This window comes from Saccopteryx leptura, chromosome 1, assembly GCF_036850995.1.
Source record: "Saccopteryx leptura isolate mSacLep1 chromosome 1, mSacLep1_pri_phased_curated, whole genome shotgun sequence".
Classification (NCBI taxonomy): Eukaryota; Metazoa; Chordata; class Mammalia; order Chiroptera; family Emballonuridae; genus Saccopteryx; species Saccopteryx leptura.
The window spans coordinates 175,684,768-175,703,966 of NC_089503.1; the positions used below are offsets into that span (position 1 = coordinate 175,684,768).

At 39.9% G+C, this 19,199-nt stretch overlaps 1 protein-coding gene across 1 annotated transcript in view; it reads left to right on the forward strand.

The window, feature by feature from the left end:
- Positions 1 to 19,199, forward strand: part of DNAH14 (dynein axonemal heavy chain 14) — a 227,336-nt gene that overhangs the window by 54,730 nt on the left and 153,407 nt on the right. Inside the window, exons 21-29 of the mRNA XM_066360143.1 lie at positions 1,694 to 1,815; positions 6,202 to 6,373; positions 7,179 to 7,283; positions 7,369 to 7,487; positions 8,880 to 8,954; positions 11,286 to 11,373; positions 12,892 to 13,145; positions 15,282 to 15,513; positions 16,599 to 16,652. Of these exons, the coding sequence (XP_066216240.1) occupies positions 1,694 to 1,815; positions 6,202 to 6,373; positions 7,179 to 7,283; positions 7,369 to 7,487; positions 8,880 to 8,954; positions 11,286 to 11,373; positions 12,892 to 13,145; positions 15,282 to 15,513; positions 16,599 to 16,652 (1,221 nt within the window). The remainder of the gene's footprint in view (positions 1 to 1,693; positions 1,816 to 6,201; positions 6,374 to 7,178; positions 7,284 to 7,368; positions 7,488 to 8,879; positions 8,955 to 11,285; positions 11,374 to 12,891; positions 13,146 to 15,281; positions 15,514 to 16,598; positions 16,653 to 19,199) is intronic.

Sequence of the window (19,199 nt, forward strand, 5' to 3'; positions counted from 1 at the left end):
ACAGCAGCCTCCATAAACTTAAACCATATAGTTAGCTTGAATTTGGTGTTCTCTGGTGGTCCCTCTCTGGGCAGCCCACATCCAATGACACAGCTAAGAAGCATTTCAACTTCAGGAAACTCAACAAGATAATGTAATGATATAGAAATATTTAGTAGTAAAAGTAACAAAATTATTATAGCCAGAGTGAAAGAAATATGTACTCAACAAATGGAATTCATAGTATGTGCAAACACATCAACAAGCATTTGGGAAAATGTCAATTAATTGAACCTTAGAGAAAAAAACCTAAATAAATTACAAAAAGAGAATACAACAATAGTTTGTTCTCTAACCATATGCAGTAAAATAAAAAATGAACAGCAAAAAATAGACAACCAACCACCAAATCATTCACACTCAAAAAATGGAAATTTAAGAACAACTATAGAATATATAGGAAATGTAATCAAATTTTTTAAATTAGAAATAAGAAAAAAAGAAAATTATAAACTAAACCTTATCTAGCTGGCTAGAACCTTATAAAAAGGAATATTAAAGAGCACTAAATGCCTTTATTACTAATGGAATTTCCTGATATTAATAGAGGAAAATCTATAAGTACTAGTATCAAACTTCTCTGAAAGACACTGTTAGGTTTTGTGTTTTCTTTTTTTAAAAAAACAAGCTTCAGAACAATGTGTATAATATTGCATTTATTTGAATTATTAAAGATATTACGTGGATATGTACATATGCACAAGAATGTTTAAAGAAAGGAAGGAAAGAATAAACATACCCCCCAAATATTACCTGTTGTATAATAAATAAGGCAGAAAATTGAATGGGACATCTTAAACCTCTCCTAATAATAAATATACTGCTCATTGGCCTGACCTGTAGTGGCACAGTGGATCAAGCGTTGACCTGGAACACTAAGATCGCCGGTTCAAAACCCTGGGCTTGTCCAGTCAAGGCACATATGGGAGTTGATGCTTCCTGCTCCTACCCCCTTCTCTCTCTCTCCCCTCCCCCCTCTCTATCTCCTCTAAAATAAATAAATATATTGCTCACAAAAATTAGGGGATATTTCAAAATGAATATGAAGGAATAAAATATCCCCTAATTTTTGGCCCTGGCTGGTTGGCTCAGTGGTAGAGCGTCGGCCTGGCGTACAGGGGTCCCGGGTTCGATTCCCGGCCAGGGCACACAGAAATGCCCATCTGCTTCTCCACCCCTCCCCCTCTCCTTCCTCTCTGTCTCTCTCTTCCCCTCCCACAGCGAGGCTCCATTGGAGCAAAGATGGCCCGGCGCTGGGGATGGCTCCTTGGCCTCTGCCCCAGGTGCTAGAGTGGCTCTGGTTGCGACAGAGCCACGCCCCGAGGGGCAGAGCATCGCCCCCTGGTGGGCAGAGCGTCGCCCCCTGGTGGGCATGCCGGGTGGATCCCGGTCAGGCGCATGCGGGAGTCTATCTGACTGTCTCTCCCGGTTTCAAGCTTCAGAAAAATACAAAAAAAATAATAATATAAAGAAAAAAAATATATATCCCCTAATTTTTGTGAGCAATATATAATTAGACGTATATTCATTATAGACCCTCCATTAATTACTTCCTGTATTTCGGTGACTGATAATCACTTTTGATCTCAGTTTCTATTTTATGACTCTTATAATAATTTTTTATATTTAGACTTGTGTGTTTTTATCCTTGTAGGCTCTTGTGGATAAGTGGGATCAAAACTTGACTCTCTTTTCTCTCACCCTTGAGAAGTGGATGAATTGTCAGAGATCTTGGATTTCTCTTGAACCAATCTTTAATTCTTTAGAAATACGAAGGTAATAACTTAAAATATACCATGTACAGGTTAAAAAAAGAAGCTGATGAGTAATCTATTTCCAGTAATCCTTGAGAAATCATTTCTTAATGGACACTCTGAAAGAATCCCATCTTTAGGCATAGGAATAAATCACTATTATGTTGTTTTTTCTTTCATAAAAGATTGTAAGTGTCATTTTTTTAAAGCCTTATATCTCAGGTATTAATAGAAAGCTATTAAGGACTGGGAAAGAAATTTGGATATATCATTATAATCCCTAAACTACAATATGTGTCTTATTTGGTTCTGGAAAACTAGTGTGGTTTTGATATAAATAACAAACATGTTTTTAATAACATTCATAAATGATTGTTTTTTATTTTGGACCATATGAAAGAGCAGAGGGCCTAGACAATGTTGAAAATTTTACTTTTTTCTTGTATACCTAACATTCAAATTAATTGGTCTCTGTAAAGTAACTGGTCTTAAGAGTGCTTAAGTTGAGACACACTATGTATTCTCTAGGCAAAATTTAAACTATGGGCAGTAAATCATAGAAGCTAGTCTAGGAGCCATTCTGAAATAAGGCAGGAAGTCATAGGGTGTATGTTTATAAGGCATATTAGAGTAGGTAGTAGAAAACCTTGAATATCAGGTTAGGTATTTTATCTTTATTTTAGAGGCAAAGGGGAAACACTACAGGTTTGCAAAGAGAAATGTTTAGATGTATTATTTTATAGGAAACAGTATCCATTTTTGTTAGATGTGTAGTTCTTGTCATATGAATACTTTGGACTCTTCTATTAGTCTGTACTTATCTGATAATCTCAGATGTGGCACCACATAACTAAGGTCTGTATCCTTTATGGTTACCACAACTTAGTGCCTTACATTCAAACCTTATTACTACTTTTACTAAACATTTCTCAATTAATAGAGAAATAAGTGTCCTCAGTAAGGATGTTCCAAATGTCACTAAGTTGTTACTTTACAAGGTTTGCCATGAAGCAGGGCATAGGGCATTAGATGAAGAGCTGAAGGTTCCTTTACAGTAGTTGTAAAGAAAAGGGAAAAATGGGTCTGTAATAGACTTGACCGTTTCACTAAGGGAGAAGGATGACAGGCCCTGACACTACGGGGAAAAGTGAGAAGAGGAGGAAGGGCGAGACAGATGGCATTAGAGGAGAGAATGCTTCAAAGAGCATCTGTGAGAACAGAGGCCACTGTGCTATCTATCCTGACTCCAGACTGACTATAGGGTGCATGGTGACCTCCCGGAGACACTGAGACAGTGCTGAACAGAAGGTGAGACTGAAGTATCCTCTCTAATAGCATTTTTACTGAGCCGTATTTTTTAGGCACATCACCTAAGGTGGAAAATAGGATAATTGTGGGAGGGCTCTGGGACACACTTGCCATATATTCCCCTAACATTTGTGGGTTAGAAGCTAGGATTGGCCCTTGCTCGTTGGCTCAGTGGTAGAGCGTCGGTCTGAGGAGTGGTTGTCCTGGGTTCGATTCCAGGTCAGGGCATCCACAGAAGAAGAGCCCATCTGCTTCCCCACCCCTCCTGCTCTAACTTGTCTGTCTCAGACCCCCCTTCTCCTGCAGCCACGGCTCGATTGGAACAAGTTTGTCCCCGTTGCTAAGATTGGCTCCATGGCCTCTGCCTCAGGTGCTAAGAAGAGCTCGGTTGCTGAGCAATGGAGTAATGGCCCAGAAGGGCAGAGCATCACCTCCTAGTGGGCTTGCCAGGTGGACCCTGGTCAGGGTGTGTGAAGGTGTCTGTCTCTCTGCCTTCCCTCCTCTCACTGAATACGAAAAAAAAGCAGCTAGGACTTGCCTCTTCTCTGGAGAATTTCAAAGCAGCCTTTTAATAGCATAGTGCAAGAATGCATGGTTATCTTAGACCCCGGTTCTCTGCCAGAGGAGATTTTTGCCTCCTAGGGAACATTTGACAATATCAGAAGACATTTTTGACTGTCACAACTAGGGGGCTGGAGGGACAACTAGCATCTGGTGAATAAGGGGATGTTATACATCCTATAATGCACAAGAAAGCATTCCACCCAACCCCTCAACAAAGAATGATCTAGCTCAAAATGTTAATAGTGTTCAAGTTAAGAAATTCTGACTCAAACCAAGGTGACACAAGCAGAAGGTTCCATCCTGAAAGCTCTCCACTCAAAACAGTTGCTGGCCAGAGGAAGGGAATATGAGAAGTAAGCAATTTAAAGCAATGATGAGGAATGGTTGTAGAAGGTCAGAGGAGAAAGTCAGGGAATGGTGCAGCATAAACATTCCAGTTGAGGGGACTCTAAAGACCCTCGCACAATACCCCATGGATAACTACCCTAATGTTTAAGAGTGTTTAAGAAGCAAGACAGAATTAAAAGCAACACCAGCTGATTTGTGTGTGTGTGTGTGTGTGTGTGTGTGTGTGTGTGTGTGTGACAGAGGGACATATAGGGACAGATAGGAAGGAAGAGAGATGAGAAGAATCAATTCTTCATTGCGGCTCCTTAGTTTTTCATTGACTGCTTTCTCATATGTGCCTTGACCAGGGGGCTCCAGCAGAGCGAGTGACCCCTTGCTCAAGCCAATGACCTTGGGCTTCAAGCCAGCAGCCTTTGGGCTCAAGCCAACGACCATGGAGTCATGTACATGATCCCACGCTCAAGCCAGCTACACTGTGCTCAAGCCATTGACCTCGGGGTTTGAACCTCGGTCCTCTGCATCCCAGTCCAATGCTCTGTCCAGTTGAGGGGACTCTAAAGACCCTCGCACAATACCCCATGGATAACTACCCTAATGTTTAAGAGTGTTTAAGAGGCAAGACAGGCCCTGGCTGGTTGGCTCAGTGGTAGAGCGTCGGCCTGGCGTGCGGAAGTCCCGGGTTCGATTCCTGGCCAGGGCACACAGGAAAGGCGCCCATCTGCTTCTCCACCCTCCCCCTCTCCTTCCTCTCTGTCTCTCTCTTCCCCTCCCGCAGCCGAGGCTCCATTGGAGCAAAAGATGGCCCGGGCGCTGGGGATGGCTCCTTGGCCTCTGCCCCAGGCGCTAGAGTGGCTCTGGTCGCGACAGAGTGACACCCCGGATGGGCAGAGCATTGCCCCCTGGTGGGCGTGCCGGGTGGATCCCGGTTGGGCGCATGTGGGAGTCTGTCTGACTGCTTCCCCGTTTCCAGCTTCAGAAAAAAAAAAAAAAAAAAAAGAGGCAAGACAGAATTAAAAGCAACACCAGCTGAATTTTGTGTGTGTGTGTGTGACAGAGAGGGACAAATAGGGACAGATACACAGGAAGGAAGAGAGACGTGTGCCACTGCCTGGGCAGTGTATTTTTTTTAAAGGCTTTTCCTCTAATTCTTTTTCTACTTCAACCTCCAAGTCACACAGAGCTTCAATCAGGCTGGGGCTCGAGTGGGACGGGAGTGGGGAAGATAGCTGAGCAGAGAACATGAAGAAACTAGACTGCACAACCTTTGAAAATACTTCCCTCGTTCAACTTCAACATCAGAAACAAAACTCGAATGAATGTACAGTGGATGACCATGCCGCGTGTGGGTTCTGCTTCCCTTTTCTCAGGGGAGAAAATGATGATCACATTTTGTAAAGGAAAATTGCTATCCTTATACTGAACCTGCTTAACATTTCCTTATCCTCTGAGATGGGAAAATTGCAGATGGGACTTGGATTTTCTTACACACCTCTGGGCTCCTTTTCCAAGGCTGATGCTCTCTCTGCAGGTCTCTCCATGGGAAACCACTTTCTGCTTTAAAACACAGATAAAGTAACCTCTTTGCCCCACAGCTCTGAAAAGGTCCTACTCCCTCTCTAGAATGTTAGTAGCCTTTGTTTTATTTCATTTCCTAGGGCAAATGTCACTTCCACTATATATAGAACTTTACCGTGTTTCCCTGTGTATAAGATGCACCTTAATTTTGGGGCCCAAAATTTGAAAAAAAAAAATGTATTACATGAAGTTATTGAACTCAAGTTTTATTCATCATGAAATTCATACAACTCCTCATCCACGCAAAAAAAATGGGAAATGCAAGTAAAAAAACTACAACCACTGTATAAGACGCAACCAGTTTATAGACCCCAAATTTTTTGAAAACTGATGCATTTTATACATGAGAAAATACAGTATATACTGATCTTATATCCCTCATGAAGTATAATCTTGTTAAATGATGAATGTCCAATTTTTTGTAGTATTTCCTACCATGATCCTTACTTACACACAATGGACACTCAAAAACATCTTCAGTGTTTGACTAGCAAAACTATAACATATCAAAACATTTTGTAAATTGACTAATAGTCTGTGACACATGCATTTCGATTATAGATTTTAATTATATACCTTAAAAAAAAAAGATTTCTAATTTTCTTTCTTAAAGGCAGCTCCCATTAGAAGCCAAGCTCTTCTCTCAGGTGATTTCCACGTGGAGGGAAATGATGTATAAGATGGAGAACAAATTGGATGCTTTGCAGATAGTCACCTCAGCAGGAGTTCTCGAAATGCTGCAAAGTTGTAATACATCGCTTGAATACATAAAGAAAAGCCTCGAGGTAGAGCTCAGATGTCCTGTAGCAGAGAACCACTTAGTATACACATGTAATGTGACACATTACAGCAACGAATTAAAGGTCACTTTTCTATCTTAGCTGCCAGCATTTCAAACTCTCAGCATCCATTGGGTGAATGAAAATATTATTGAAAGGGAAAAGGTGTGGATAGACCAATCTAAATGACCTTTGGCAAAGTATCAAATTTTTAAGTGCCTACCTACTGTTCTTTATCTTTATTTTGTTTTCATTTGTTTTAGTTTTGCTTGATTAACAGTTTGGGGATTTTATTTTTTTTTTAGCAATTTAAATATCACCTTTGTTAAGCATGGGATGTTTTTTTTAAAATTTTATTTAGACAATTTTAACGGGGTGACATTGATCAATTAGAGTACATAGATTCAGAGAACATCTCCAGATCATTTTGACATTTGATTATCTTGTATACCCATCACCCAAAGTCAAATTGTCCCATGTCACCTTCTTTTTGGTTTTCTTTAGGCCCCTTCCCTCCCCCCAAACTCTCCCCTTCCTCCCTCCCTGCCCCCCTGGTAACCACTGCACTCTTGTCCATGTCAATGAGTCTCAATTTTGTGTCCCACCTATGTGTGGAATCATACAGTTCTTAGTTTTTTTCTGATTTACTTATTTCACTCAGTATAATGTTATCAAGGTTTGACTGAGGCTGCTGTGGGTACTGCAACTTTGAAAGTGTGACTTTTGTGTGTAAATGTAGGTGCAGATGCAGAAGTGATCCATAAGTGTGATTAAACATATTCTGAATTGCACTTCTTTTGGTCCTGGACAGGACTACCTTGAAATTAAGAGGATGACTTTTCCAAGATTTTACTTTCTCAGCAATGCTGAACTTCTTGATATCATCGCCAAGAGCAGAAACCCCATGTCTGTCCAGGTAACGTCACCCTTCTTTGCCCTGCATTATTTCCCAGCTGGGTGCGAATCTTATAATGTCTCTGCCATTTGTTTCTGGCCCACAGCCTCATCTTGTGAAATGCTTTGAAAATATAAAACAATTACTGATATGGAAACAAGAAATCGGCCCTCCTACTGTGGTAATGTTCATATCTGCTGAAGGAGAAGCTCTTGTGTTGCCCAAGTATGATATTTATGTTACAAACTAAGTGTTTAGACTCTGTAAAACTGCATTTGAAAGCTCTGCTTGGAAGGTTCTGATATCTCATAAAAGTTTGCTTAGCAAACTGTTTCTTCAAAGATAACAGACCTACGTGGAATTTTACCTTTCCAGGTCTCTATTGATTAATGTTATCCTGAACTGAACACAATGTTTTATTATTTGAACATAGGCGGGAAGGAAATTTGCTTGGGGTTGTTGATGCTGCTTGCACTGATGGGTTCTGTGACCCCTGGCTTTGTCGTGAATGGTTCCCAGGCGATCGTAATGAGCTAGATCCTTTCAGTGTACTGGTCCAATTTGCCAGCCTGGTGAGGGCTCACTAACTTTGGCATGTGGCTCCTGTTATGAGCTGATTTTTTTTAATGAGAAGAGAGGAGATAGATAGGCTTCTGCATGCACCCTGACTGGGATCCACACACCAAATTTATCTGGGACCGATGCTTGAATCAACCAAGCCACTGGCTGCAAGAGGGAAGAGGGAAAGAAGGGGGAGAGGGACGGAAAGAGAAGCAGGTGGTTGCTTCTCATGTGTGGCCTGACAGGGTATCGAACCTGGGTTATTCACATGCTGGCCTGACGTTCTATTCACTGAGCCAAACAGGGTCATGAATTGATTTTAAAAATGCTGTGCCCAAGGCCCTGGCCAGTTGTCTCAGTGGTAGAGTGTGTGGAAGTTCCGTGTTCGATTCCCAGCCAGGAGAAGCGCCCATCTGCTTCTCCACCCTTCCCCCTCTCCTTCCTCTCTGTCACTCTCTTTCCCTCCCACAGCCAAGGCTCCATGGGAGCAATTTGGCCTGAGAGCTGAGGATGGCTCCGTGGCCTCCACCTTGAGTGCTAGAATGACTCCGGTTGCAACAGAGCAACGTCTCAGATGGGCAGAGCATCGCCCCCTGGTGGGCATGCCGGATGGATCCTGGTCGGGAACATGCGGGAGTCTGTCTCTCTGTCTCCCTGCTTATCACTTCAGAAAAATACAAAAAAAAAGAAAAGAAAAGAAATGCTGTTGCCCGAGTCTTCCCATCCCCTAAAATGCATGTCTGGCCCCTGATCAAGGCTTACTGTGTAAAAGATCCAATGAGGAATACAAAATTGTTGTGTAAAATAATTTATCTACTTTGTAAATTCATATTTAATGGAACCTCTTAATTTTGTAAATTCATGGTTTTGATATCAGAATTTCCTAAAGGTAAGTTTTTTTTATCGTTTTCCAAATTAAGATCTAGAAAAAAAATTTACAGAATTATAGTCCTTTGGCCTATGAATATAAGTGTAAAAAATTTAGTCTACAGGTTGATTAAAGGAGTGAATCAGGAATAAAAATAATTCACATTATTATTATCTTTTTAATTACAGGAAAATTCGTGTAAGAAATGCAGTGGAACAGTGGCTGGCAAATGTAGAGCAAAGCATGTTTGATGTGCTAAAGAAGTACGTACAGTGGTCCGATCCTTTATGTTTATGTATATTTAAACTTGGTTCATTACCTGTGAATCTAAGAGGATTTTACTGTACAGAGTAAAATCCTGCCATGTCATGGTTTTACTAGAACATGGTGGCAGAGTAATTATTTTGACAGTGTAGATGTCAGTTTGAGGTATAACTGTGGGCAACATTCAGTTTTTGTCTACTTTGAAATTGAGATTCTTAAATATCTGAAATGGGGCAGATTTGCCTGCTTTCCTAAGACCTAGTGCCCAGGAGCCTTCTGGTAGCCCCTTTGCAGTGTTGCAGTTCTGTCCACTCTGCTTCCTGGAATTGTCTGTTTGGTTTAGCCTTTTTTTTTTTTAAAGTAAGAGATGGAAGATAGTGAAGCAGACTCCCACACATGTCCCAAACCAGGATCCACCCAGGAACCCCCACCTGGGATCCATGCTTGAGTACCAAGCTATTTTTAGTGCGTAGGGCTGATGTGCTCCAATGGAGCTATCCTCAGTACCCAGGACAGCATTTTTTTAAATAATTTTTTTATAATAATTCTTTTATTTTTTACAATTTATTTGTTTTTTACATTTTATTTATTCATTTTTTTAGAGAGAGGAGACGCAGAGAGAGAGAGAGACAGACAGAGAGAGGAAAGAGATAGAAAGAACAGAGGGAGGAGCAGGAAGCATCAACTCCCATATGTGCCTTGACCAGGCAAGCCTGGGGTTTCGAACTGGCAATCTCAGCGTTCCAGGTCAACGCTTTTACCCACTATGCCACCACAGGTCAGGCCCAGGGCAGCATTTGAATCAATCAAGCCACTGGCTGCGAGAAGAGAAGAGAGAAGAGGGGGAGAGCAAGGGGAGAGAAGCAGATAGTCGCTTCTCCTGTGTGCCCTGACCAAGAATCGAACCCACGACATCCATACACCACAAGGCCGATGCTCTATCTACTGAGCCACTGGCCAAGGCTGGTTTAGTCTTTTTAATATTCTCTTTTTTACATTTTAATCGATCCTTGCTATCTGTTGAGTGTAAAGAAGGAGCCTCAGAGTGAATTTGACCAGAATAGTCCTTTACATTCCTAATTCTTTATTGTTGGTTATAGAAAAGCTATTGGTCCTAAAGTTTTAATATATATATTTATTAATATTATCCTGAATACCAACATCAGGTTTCTAGAGAACAGCAAGATATTCTTTTCTTGCATAAATAACCCAGAAGTCACAAACTACCTGGGACACATTTCTGCTGCTCCGGTCCCAGCGCTGTTTCCAATATTCCACCCGTTATGGAAAGCCTCCAGGGTCAGCCTCCTGTGTTTCCTTATGCATCTTCTCTTTACTTCCCACTCTTCCTTTCCTTCTTGTCTGTAGCAATTCAGCCAACATTGTGAGGTTATTATCTTACTAACATATTACTTAATTTTCAAAAATAACTTATTTTACCAAGAAGCCTTTTACTGGCTTTTGGATACACACTTAAACTATTCTGTTTGGAGATATTTTTATTCCATCAAATCTAACAACACTTTGGCAGTATTGTATGTTACAGAAAATGTCAAGCAAAGATTTTTTATACACCTAAGTCATGACTGTCACTTGGCCGAGTGACAGTCAGACACCCTTCATTATAAGATGCATTCTGATTTCAGAGAAGTTAAAATGTGTCCTAGAATTGATCAGTTAATAAAGGAAGCCATGTAAGTATTAGAAGAAAATAGTGTAGTGTTGAGAATTTCTAAAACATGCTAACAGTGATAAAATATAAAGCAAAAGATTGATCAATTTGACTATACAGAAACTTAAAACTTCTATATGGAAAAAAAAACCCACCATAACAATATCAAAGCATATACTATTGACACAGGTTAACTTTGGTTTTAAATAAAAATGTCTGGATAGTTTTCATAAATCTTATATATTCCATTATAATTAAGTTTTAAAGCTAAATGCAGGACTTGACCATTAAAATTAATCTGGAGCTTTCAGCCCAGTACTCAATATTGTAGCAATTATTTTAAGTACTGATTTTGTCACTGATGGTATTAGAAATGCAAAGCTAATAGGTATCATCTCCTATTTTAATATACTTTTTCTATCCTGGAACCTCAATGGCTGCATCTGAAATGATGATAAAGTGTAATTTAAGGAATATAAATTATGCATGAATAAGACTCTCTTAATACTATTTGGTCCCATACGTATACCTAAATTAGAACCAAAAAAAATCAGCAATCCTAAAGGAAAGCTCCCCTGTGATCTTGTGTTGCTTGATCATTAAATGGTCACAATTAATGATGAGATATAAATTATATAAACAATTTTTTTGTTTATAGATTTGTAATGCAAGGGGTTGAAGACTGGAAGCACCAACCTTTTTCCCTATGGGCGGTATCTCATCCCGGACAAGTGGTACTCACTGTGGTAAGTTAGCACTGCATTGCTATGGGAGTATTTAATGGTGGCTACATTGCCAAGAAAGCAAAGATTTAGAAATAAACCAAACCATTGCGCAGGGTTCTCCAATATATAGCTCTCTTTGAAATGCATCAAGAAATAAGATGAACAGATGCATGGATAGATGGACAGAGGGAGTAAACAGAGTAAAAAGTTAACTGTCGAATATAGGTGGTGAATCTATAGGCATTCATTTTATAATTCCTTTAACTTTCCCAGTTTGGCATTTTCATATAAAATGTTGAGTAAAAGCAAACCATAAATGGTTTTCCTAGGGATGTCACTGTATCATGTTGCATTTGCTTTCTATTGCTGTCATTAAAAAGTTACTACAAACTTAGCTGCTTAAGACAACACCATTTATTGTCTTATGGTTTATGGTTAGAAGGACAACGCAGGTCTCACTGGGCTAGAATCAGGTGTCTGCAGGGCTGTCTGGCTCTCTGGAGGCTCCGGGGAAAACCCTTCTCCTTGCCATTTCCACCCTCTAGAGGCCACTGGCACCTTCCCGAATATTCCTCTGTACTCATCTCTCCCTCTGCCAGCAGGCAAGAAACAGTCTTCAATTTTGAGGATGCATGTGACAACATTGGGCCCACTTGAATAAACCTCTTGACATATCCCCCTCCATTAACTTCCACACCAATCTGACATTAATCCAGTGGCCTTCTTAAAACAGATCTGGTGTGTATAAAAGAGTGTGTGTCAAAAAATGGATCAAACAACAGAAATTATGTGAAGTTTCTGAAAACTGATTACAGACAGCATGTTGTAGGGATAATACTTCTGAGTCCAACTGAGGAACACTACTAATTGCATCTTGAAGGTTTCTACCACTATTACTATCCCTGAGTTATCACTTAACCTAGTGGTTAAAAATACAAAATTTAGAAAGTATAAATATTGGTGATAAATATATTTTCATTTATTAATGACAAAGGCCCCCACAAGCCTTAATCAAAATTCAATCTCTAAATGCCTGACCAGGCAGTGGTGCAGTGGATAGAGCGTTGGACTGGGATGCAGAGGACCCAGGTTCGAAACCCCAAGGTTGCATGGGCTCACCAGCTTGAGCGCAGGGTCACTGGCTTGAACATGGGATTATAGACAAGACCCCATGGTCACTGGCTTGAGCCCAAAGGTCACTGGCTTGAGCAAGGGGTCACTTGCTCTTCTGGAACCCCCAGTCAGGCACATATGAGAAAGCAATCAATGAACAACTAAAGTGCCGCAATAAAGAACCGATGCTTCTTGTCTCTCTCCCTTCCTGTCTGTCCATATCTGTCCCTCTCTCTGACTCTCTCTCTGTCTCTGTCAAAAAAAAAATACCCAAAAAACAAATTCAATCTCTAACTCAGACATGTACAAATATGTAAGCTGTCTTGTACACACATGCAATTGCACATACACACCATTCATATACTTCATGAAAACATCTGTTTTAATATATAAAATTTATACTTCAATTATTTATATCTTTTTCAGAGCCAGATTATATTTCATAATGATTGTGTCCAAAGTTTCGTGAGGTTCCACTCCAGAAAAGAGCTGGAGAAAGTCCACACTGGCTTAATATGTCGCCTAGAAGAGGTTGCAGAGCTGGTAGTGCTGGATTCCAGTAACACTAGAACAAAAATTGTTCTGGGGTCATTGCTCACGCTTTACATTCACTGCAGAGATATAGTGAGAGATTTGCTACTTAAAAATATCTTCAGTGCAGAGGATTTTGAGTGGACAAGGTAGGTAGATCTAAATCACAATGCTACATAGAATAATTTCTCCTCCCTGTTAATTAATTCTCTACCACAAACTTGGTCAAACCTGGATTTTAATTTTCTGAGATTTCCAGGAATTCTATTCAAACTTGCTGATTGATATTCCTTGTGCTTTTTTCTTCCTCTTTCCATGGTCCTTCCCCTTCATTGTGACTTCTTTCTGCTTTACCTTCCTGAATTGATTACACTCTTCTCACAGTTGCGAGTTCCCTTTGCCATTCAGTCCAAGGGCAGCTTTTTGTGGGTAGAGAAGCTAGCTACACCTCAGACCTCTTTCCCCACTGCGTGCCGTGCTGTCAATTCCAGAACAGACCAAGCTGAGGAACAACTTGGAGAACATCTCCAGCCAATTATTTAACTTCTTGCCATCCATCGAGGTGATGATTTTTTGAATCTGACTCCAAAAGCAAAGGCAACAAAAATAAAAATAATCAAGTGGAACTAGATCAAACTAAAAAGCTTCCTCCCAGCAAAGGAAACTGTCAACAAAAGAAAAAGGCAGCCCAATAAAATGGAAAAATATTTTCAAATCATAAAACTCAAAACAAAAAAGAGCCCCCCAAAAATTGATTTAAAATGAACAGATGAACTGAATAGACATTTTTCCAAAAACATCATACAAATATTCTTCGGGTACATGGAAAGATATCCAACATCACAAATCATCAGGGAAACGCAAATTAAAACCACAATGAAATATCACTTCACACCTGTGAGAATGGTTGTCATCAAAATGACAAGAGATAAGTGCTGACAAAGATGTGGAGAAAAGGGAACCCTGTGCCCTATTGGTAAATTGGTGCAGCCCCTATGGAAGATGTTTTGAGGTTCCTTGTAAAATTAAAAAGAGAGCCACCCTATGATTCAGCATTCCCACTTTGGGGTATTTAGCCTAAGGAAACAAAATCACTATCTCAAAAAAGACATCAGAACCCCCAAATTTGTCAGTGTTATTTACAATAGGCAAGACATCTGTCCGATGATGAATGCATAAAGAAAATGTGGTATATGTATAGAAAGGAATATCATTCATTAAAGAAGAAGAAGGAAGTTATGCCATTTGTTACAAAATGTGTGGAACTCAATGGCATTATGCTAAGTAAAATAAGTCAGATAGAGTCAAATAAAGACAGATACTGTCTGGTACCACTTACATAGGAAGTCTAAAAAACCTGAACTCATAGAAAAAACTGATTGGGCTTGTCAGAGGAAGGTATGGAGGGTGAGGATAATAGATGACGGTGGTCAAAGTCACAAACTTCAGTTACAAGAAAAGTAAGATGTGGGAATGTAATGAAATGTACAGCATGGTTACCATAGTAAATAATACCTGTTGTATGTTTGAACAATGCTAAGAGAGTAGATCTTAACAGACCTCATCACAAGAAAAAATCTGAGATTGTGAGATGATAGATTTTAACTAAACTCATGTGGTAATCATTTCACAATATATATACATATAGCAAATCATTATGTTGTACACCTTAAACTAAAGCAGTGTTATCTGTCAATGTCTCAATAAAACTGGGTGGGGGAGGGAGGATAGAATGCATACCTTAAAGCTACAAAGAGGTCACAAATGTAACTCACAGCCTTGAGAGGAGAAAATGTGTGGCCAGTTACATACTACATAGTGCTTATAAGATGAATACTGTCAGTTTTTTCCAAAGTGCGTTTTTTTTTACTTAGAACAAAGAGCATTTCTCTCAACTACCCTCATAATAAGGATCTTGTTTATAATGAACAATGTCTTAAACCACATTCTTATTTGAAATCATAATAAACTTCACAGGGGTGGTTCATTGATAAAAATCTCCATTTTTGCTGACATCATACCATGCAGCATGACTCAGCAAGGCCATTTTTCTGAGGGGAAAGGGCACTCAGCATACTCATGTCTGTCGTCTTCTGAGAGTTCTCATTTCGATGGCTGATAATAGTCATTATGAATTATCCACCCCTTTTCTTTGGGTTATAATGCTTTGGTTTCTGTATTTAATTAGTGTTTTTTATTTTTAGTCTTCATTATGTTTCTGCATTTGAAAAAAACTAAAAATAATTTTGCCCTTATAACACAAGCATTAAAAATATTGTTTTCAGACATTTGCAATATAAATGGAATGAGAAACAGAAGCTGTGCTATGTGTCTCAAGGAGATGCCAGCTTCACCTATGGCTATGAGTACTTGGGCTGCACCGGAAGGCTGGTCGTTACGCCTCTCACGAACAGATGCTGGCTAACTCTCACTGGGGCTCTGCGCTTGAACCTGGGAGGCTGCCCCTCTGGTCCAGCTGGTACGGGAAAAACTGCAAGTGTCAAAGACCTAGCAAAAGTAAGTGATTTCATAGCCATAATAAAAACTTTAAGTCACAGACTTTAATGGTACCTGAAATTCACACCATTTCTGTCATTATGATGTTCATAACATTTAACTAGCACATTTATTCATTCATACAATTCATTGATTAATGTTTCAATGGCTATTATGTGTTGAGATTTAGGATCTTAGTAAGCCAACATGTGCTTTGTATTTACTTGGAATGCTATTATACTAATCAACTGACATGTGACTGGTAGTTTTGTCCCCCTTCCCCTTTCTGTAGGGGTGATTCATTTATTCTGAGCCCCATACACAGATTTTTGCCTAGTCTTGGTGATTAATAGTTGTGTGTGAGTGTGTGTATGTGTTTGTGTGTGTATATCAGAAAGAAGCAAACAAGAGACAGAAGTAACCAATAATAGTTTATTATTTCACTGAAATGCCTTTTTCTTTTTTTTTCTTTTTTTGTATTTTTCTGAGGTGAGAAGCGGGGAGGCAGAGAGACAGACTCCCACATATGCCTGACTGGAGTCCACCCAGCATACCCAATAGGAGGCGATGTTTTGCCCATCTGGGCTGTCACTCCATTGCAACTGGAGCCATTCTAGCACCTGAGGTTGAGGCCATGGAGCCATCCTCAGCTCCTGGGCCAACTTTGCTCCAATGGAGCTTTGGCTGCGAGAGGGGAAGAGAGAGACAAAGAGAGAAAGGAGAGAGGGAAGGGTGGAGAAGCAGATGGGAGCTTCTCCTGTGTGTCGTGGCCGGGAGTTGAACCCAGGACTTACACACACCAGGCCAGTGCTCTACTACTGAGCCAACTGGCCAGGGCCTGGAATGCCTTTTTCTTAGTTTTTTATTTGTTGATGTATTTAAGAGCATGACCTTAACACTCCATGTACTAGTCAACAATGCTATAATAGTACATATGCATTTCTACTACAATGAATTTTGTGAATTTTTAAATTTGGTATGTAATTCATCTTTAATTGCAAGTGTTTTCTCAAAAGAATAGAGACATTTTACCACTCTGGAAAGTCTTCACATTAGTATTTTGTGTCATAATTCAAGAAATATATTAAAATATTTTTGTTTCCCAGGCCTTAGGTAAACATTGTGTGGTATTCAACTGTTCTGAGGATTTGGATTATAAGGTAAAGCTTACATACTCAGGTAAAAATATTGTACACATAAAATAAATAATTTATTGAGGACTGAAAGAATAAGAAAAATGTTTCAGAGATAAATTATTACTAGACCTAAAGAATGCTCTTTATTTGTGTGTATTTTTCCAAAGTTAGAAGTGGGGACACAGTTGGACAGACTCTCGCATATACCTGACCGGGATCCACCCGGCATGCCCACCAGGGGGCGATGTTCTGCCCATCTGTGGTGTTGCTCCGTTGCAAGTGGAGCCATTCTAGTGCCTGAGGTGAAGGTCATTGAGCCATCCTCAGCACCTGGGTCAACTTTGCTCTATTGGAGCCTTGGCTATGGGAGGGATAGAGAGAGAGGGGAAGGAGAGGGGCAAGGGTGGAAAAGCAGATGGGTGCTTCTCCTGTGTGCCCTGACCAGGAATTGAACCCAGTACTTTCACATGCTGGGCCAACGCTCTACTGCTGAGCCAATCGGCCAAGGCCCATAAATGCTCTTAATAATTTAAAATAAGAGAATAGAGAGAGCAGCCTAAGATGGCCTACATGCAGGATCGGGTGTCGGATGAGGAGAAGATGATTCTGGATCATCTGTAGCTCCAAGAAGGTTGCTGAGGGCCAGTCAAAAGTGGTGACTCCCACTGGTCTTCGCCAGTTTCCGGCCTGTGAGTTCCAGGGCTGGTACATCCAGCGGCCAGATACAGAGCATCAGCTCAAGACCAAACAACCATAGTTAGAGTGGTATCTTAAGGAAAGGCTCCTCACACCTGACCCAGCTAAGGCATAGAAAACATTGTCACAAACAGCAAAAAGAGCAGTAGCAGCAGACAAGTAGCCCACAGTGGATTACAAACAGCTGAAGCCATCCCAGGGAGATTTAGAAATTACACAACTGAAAGCTGGAGTCAGACAACACCAACCGTATACTCAGCTACACAAACAACATATTTGAAGGAGCAGTCTATATTGAGACAAAATGGGAAGACAGGGAAGTGCAATTCAAATGAATCAACTAGAGGAATCCCCAGAAAAAGAATTGAATGAAATGGAAATAACTAAGATGCCGGATGCAGAGTTTAGAATAATGATTGTGAGGATGCTCAAGGATCTTAGAGCAACCATAGATAGACAACTTGAGCACCTAAACAATGAGATATCTGGCATCAAAAAGGACATTGAAATCATAAAAAAGAATCAGGCAGAAATGATAAACACAATGTCAGAAATGAAGACTACACTACAAGGAATGAAAAGCAGGCAGGATGAAAAAGAGGATTGAATCAGCAATTTAGAGGACAAGATAAGCAAAAGCATGGAAGCAGAACAGCAAAAGAAAAAGAGGATCAAAATGTCTGAGAAAACTCGATAAGAGAGTTCTGTTACAATAGGAAGAGAAACAACATCTGCATCATAGGGGTTCCTGAAGGAGAAGAGAAAGAACAAGGGATAGAGAACCTGATTGAAGAAATCATAGCTGAAAATGTCCCAAAATTGATGCAGGAAAAAGTCACACAAGTTCAAGAAGCACAGAGAATCCCATTAAAAAGGAACCCAAATAAACCTAAACAAAGACACATCATAATTTAAAAAAACCAAAGCTAAGAAATAAAGAATACTAAAAGCTGCAAGAGAAAAGCAGTCAATCACCTACAAAGGAGACCCCAAAAGGATGACATCCAACTGCTCAACAGAAACACTTGAGGCGAGAAGGGAATGGCAAGAAATATTCAAATTAATGCAGAACAAGATCCTACAACCAAGACTTCTTTATCCAGCAAGGCTATCGTTTGAAATAGAAGGAGAAATAAAAAGCTTCCCGTACAAAAAAAAAAAAAAAAAAAAAGGAACAAACCCTCAAGGAATTTATTACAACCAAACCAATGATGTAAGAAATGTTAACACAGTCCTGTTGTAAACAGAACAATGGGGGGGGGGGGGGAATCTAGTAAAGAGGAATGTAGATTTAAGATTTTAGAAATGCATACAAATTGAAAAAGAAGAAGGAAAACTATCATTATTTGCTGATGATATGATACTGTACATAGAAAACTCTAAAGTCTCAGTAAAAAAAACTACTGGACCTAATAAATGAATTCAGCAAGGTGGCAGGATATAAAATTAATATTCAAAAACCAGTGGTATTTTTATACACCAACAATGAACCATCCGAAAGAGAAATTAAGAAAACAATCCCCTTCACTACTGCAACAACAACAAAGAAAGTACCTAGCTGTAAATTTAACCAAGGAGGTTAAAGACTTGTACTTAGAAAATTATAAAACATTGATAAGAGAAATCAAGGAACATAATCAAATGAAAAATGGGCAAAAGAAATGAATAGACACTTCAAAGAGGACATTCAGATGGCCAATAGGCAAAAGAAAAAATGTTCAACATCACTAATCATTAGAGAAATGCAAATTAAAACCACAATGAGATATCACCTCACACCAGTGAGAATGACACATTAACAAAACAAAACATAAGTGCTGGTGAGGAACCCTCCTGCACTGCTGATGGGAATGCAGACTGGTGCAACCACTGTGG